The 4,300-nt window shown below is 41.7% G+C and overlaps 1 protein-coding gene across 1 annotated transcript; it reads left to right on the top strand.

The window, feature by feature from the left end:
- The first annotated feature begins 310 nt into the window (after positions 1-310).
- On the top strand, positions 311-3,906 carry LOC123430334. The gene is made up of 5 exons (XM_045114201.1): positions 311-409; positions 515-937; positions 1,123-2,783; positions 2,893-2,936; positions 3,523-3,906. The coding sequence occupies exon 3, from the start codon at positions 1,609-1,611 to the stop codon at positions 2,779-2,781; it is 1,173 nt and encodes a 390-aa protein (XP_044970136.1). The 5' UTR covers positions 311-409; positions 515-937; positions 1,123-1,608; the 3' UTR covers positions 2,782-2,783; positions 2,893-2,936; positions 3,523-3,906.
- The last annotated feature ends 394 nt before the right edge of the window (positions 3,907-4,300 follow it).

The raw sequence follows: 4,300 nt of genomic DNA, 5'->3' as shown, positions 1-4,300 counted from the left end.
TTCGAAGATTTTTTAGCTATGGTAAAAAGAAAAACAAATCCCTTTTTACCTTTGTGGAGGTGAAGCTATACGAATATCTTCTCATATTTTACTCCTCACAAAATTCTAGGAGCAAATGACAGAGGTTCCGGTATTAGGGGCTGATGAAATTTCTGTCGCCCGCGAAAATGAGAGGAGAATGGGCTTACGAGAAAAATTAAAAGTGATGGTTTCCGACATGCTTAAGGTTTGATAAATCTAAACTTATCGCCAGTTCTCTCCAGAATATGTACAAATGCTGATGTGTGTATGTTATTTGTAGATCGCAGAATTCGCCAGGGAAGATGAGGAACAATTGTTAAATGATTTAAAGGATCGGTTGGATCATGATGATCTGGAGCTTGATGAGAAATACAACCATGTTAATTCGGTCTGCTTTTTTTTCCACCATTCTATGCAAATTGTTGCATGTCATTACGTTTTCTGGGATAAGATGCAATAAATGGGTGATGAGCATCTTGTCGTCTTAATGCAGGTTCAGGAAATAATGTTGGCTCGGAAGAATGAGCATGAACAGAAATATTCTATGGCTGAAGCTCTTAGAAGAAAATTGAAGCATTACGATGGTCTTCTACTGTCGGAAGATCGAAAGTATAAAACAATTAAGCAAAAAGCAAGAGAAGAGGTATAACAATAAGTCAATAACAAGAAAAGAAGCAAACATGAATTTAGAACTACTGTATATATGATGCTATTGTAAAGTAATATTTTTATCTGGTCTTTTATTTTTTGTATTGCAGTTCAAGGGAATGGTTAAGGAAATACGTGATTGGTTAGTTGAACAAACAAAGACGCTATCAACTTTGTCAGGAAAGGATGATCCTATCTCTTTTATTCATAATGTAAACGGAAAAATCAAACTTCTTGAACAAAACTGGGCTGCATCACAGATGGAAAGGTAATATGTTGTACTTTGCCTTTTCTTCTTAAGCTCTGCCTTTGCTTCTTAAACTCTGCCTTTGCTTCTTAAATGGTTCAATCTTAGCGACAACCAAGTCTTTGTTATTGTTATTCTTAAGATATTTATTATACATCTTTTGAGATGAAGACTTCAGTAAATTCTTGTATTTACTCTGGAAGCAGGGAACCAGATATCGAACGAGTAACATATGACATGACACTTGACAGCTATATGAGCATGATAGACGATTTTCGTCGCAGATTAGTGAAGGGTCGGGAGAATGAAAAGATCAAAAATTGTTATGTGCTCCCTTTTCAAGTGGAGTTCAACAGAGTTCCTTTGAAATGGCTTCAACCGAAACTAATAGGGAGAAATGGTGATTTTACCACTATGCACACAAAACATCATAATGTTTATAACATGGCTTTCAGCAACAAGGAAGGGCAAGTGTATGAAATGGGACCGGCACTTAGAGGTACAACATTCGTCGTTCCCACAATCCCTGGAGCGATTCTACTGGGCTTCAATTGTGATTATATCAACATGATTAACCCGACCCCGCCGTTTTTGGAGGAGGAAGAGTTACTGGAAAAAATGAGGGAACTCAAATTGGGGGAAGATGGTTGGTTTGATGCCATACACGTGCATTTGTAAGGACCATCAATTTTATGCTGAATGAGCCTGCAAGGATGAACAATATCTGTGAGGCTGTGTCTGGTGGCCTAAGCATCACAGATGTTCTCATCTATTGCATATGGTATTGGAAGGATATGTCAATCGTGATGCGGCAGTGGGCTCTTGATAATATGAAGACAATAATTGATTCATCGCTGAGAAACAAGATAGGTGCATCCACCGTGGATGAAGTAGCACTTCTGTTACATCTGGTTCTCAACACGCTTGCTCCTGGAAGAGTGTTGGACACCACCAATGCTGGACCATCATCAGGACCTTCCCGGTCATCGGGAGACGATGGTGGTGGCGAGGACAAAAAGGGAAAAAAGCAGGCTCAACTACCATTACCTAGAACACCTGGCCGCGATGATGGTGCTAACAAGGGGCAGCCACAATCTCTAGCAGGTCCTGGTAAAACACTTCTCCAGATTTTCACCGTATGCCCCAAAGGTATCAAGCTGCATGATATAAAAGGCATTCTCGTGCATGAAGATCGTGGTACTCATGTTATTTATTCACGTAGCGATGCTCATGGGTTCCGGCTTTCTGGGCCAGATTTGGCCATTTCGTCCGAAGCTGGATCATTCCTTGAAATCGTTCCAGGTACAACCAAGACCACAACTCGCGATGACATTTTCATGTGTTTGGATGACGGGTTCTCCTGTTATAATGGAACTATGTCAAAGGCCATGAATTATGGCGGTGGCCAGGTACTTGTGGTATATGCTGTTTTGACAGGAGCCGTGGAGCTCAATGTTGAAATCAAGCTGCAGCTGCCACCAACTGGTCAGACATACTCGATCAGTGGTTTGGTTTCAGTAAACCAGGGGATTGGAGCCAGCAGCATCTTATCTATCGACCGAGCAGACTACGTTTCTGTGCATGAGCAACCCGTACGCTCTAGAGCACCTGGGTTGGGGCTTCTTGACCTTGTCCGTTGCATGCCAATAATATTACCATTGTCTCGTTCAGTTCTCGCTGTGAAGCTTGGTGAGACCATCACAGTTGATGGCAACCTGTTTGTGGATGCTCATCCAGTGACGTTTTGTGAAGTAATCCAGATACCATCAAATGTCGATCTCATTGAAAATATTGAGACACCATGGATGCGCCAAGGCGAGTTTTCCTGGAGTTTAAATGTTACTTTGATCAATAGAAATGTTTGAAGGTACCTCTCTCTCTCTCCCTCCCTCCCTCCCTCTCTCTCTCTCCCCCCTCCCCCCCCCCCCTCTCTCTCTCTCTCTCTCTCTCTCATTGATCTCTGCTCTCTGGTGCAGAGGAACCTTGCTGACAATGCTGGTGGATTTGGCTTCCCTACCAAGTAAGATGAGTGCTTCTTCTAGAAAGACAATGCCCAAATCCTATGTTACATATATAGGTTCCCTGTCAAAAAAAATCTTAAAGTCCAGCACCAATTAGCACTTCCTATATTCTTTGCAGTGCCCAAACTGATTTATGTCTGTCACTCTCTTGCATAAATATAATCTAGAATGGCCTATCTTGCGGTTTCCATCTTTCAAGTTTAGTCAAATTTATTGCTAGTTTGCTTGCCTACTTTATCCAGAATCGCCTATAATTTGTCAATGTTTTGATTTTACCTAGAACTAAATGTTCACACGTAATATACTGATTTATTGCTGTTGTGCCTAGTTTATCCAGAATTGCATTGTACTGCTGATTACGTAGTTCCCGCATTTGTTAGTTTTATGTCTGTTGAGAGAGAGAGAGAGAGGGAGAAGGGGGGGGGGGGGGGAGTTTCTAGCTGGCCTTCTTTAAACATACGTGATCCATCTGCTGATGCACGGGAAGGGAGAGAGAGGGGGTTTCTAGCTGGTCTTCTTTTAAACATACGTGATCCATCTGCCGATGCACTAACTGTACAGGCTGTTGCTTGTTCCTGAATGCAGATGCTGTGCAAAATGTTTGGAGCTTGCATGTGCCAATCAAGATGCTTACCTTCAGAAAACAGAAGACTAATCACAAGCTTGATGCAAGAAAACTGCAACACGTGGTCCATGCATTGATGTCCTTCATTTTCTTCGCACCCTCGGACCTCCTGCTTCCATGCATTGATGTCCTTCATTTTCTTCGCACCCTCTGACCTCCTGCTTTTAAGGGACCTATTAATCATACATGGTACTAGTTTGCTACTGTACGGCTAGATTGTGTGTTGGCCAGAAAGGAGGGATCGCTTTGTACTGAATATGCATCCCAACAGTCTTCTGGTTATTAACATGGCAGTTCGTGAATCGAAGTCACAATGAAGCAAATGATTATTGTGCCTGCATCAATATGGTACTCTTCTCTCGGTAGAAATTTTACAAACATTACTATCATAGACTAAAATTCAGTACAGCTGCAATGCGGACATGTAGAAGCTAGACTTGGGCATTGACAAATTCATTTGAGCCTCGTACCTTATTGATTCAAATGAATTCTATAGGATATCTGGAGGATTGAAATCCTTAGGAATTTTTTCTACGCTGGTCTTTAGATTCATAGGTTTTTTTTTGAGAGGTAGATTCATAGGATTGGATCTCATGGAATTTTTCCTATAAAATCGTTTATACTATATTTCATAGAAAAACTAACATCCGCTTCGACCTGTGGCTGCGAGAAGGCGAGGCGATGCGAGGGTCCTGTGGCTGCGAGAAGGCGATTTGAATACCTAGTACTTCCGGTCAT

This window comes from Hordeum vulgare, chromosome 2H (genome assembly GCF_904849725.1).
Source record: "Hordeum vulgare subsp. vulgare chromosome 2H, MorexV3_pseudomolecules_assembly, whole genome shotgun sequence".
Taxonomy (NCBI): Eukaryota; Viridiplantae; Streptophyta; class Magnoliopsida; order Poales; family Poaceae; genus Hordeum; species Hordeum vulgare.
Note: the sequence above shows the minus strand (reverse complement) of the source record. Positions and strands in the feature narration are given on the sequence as shown.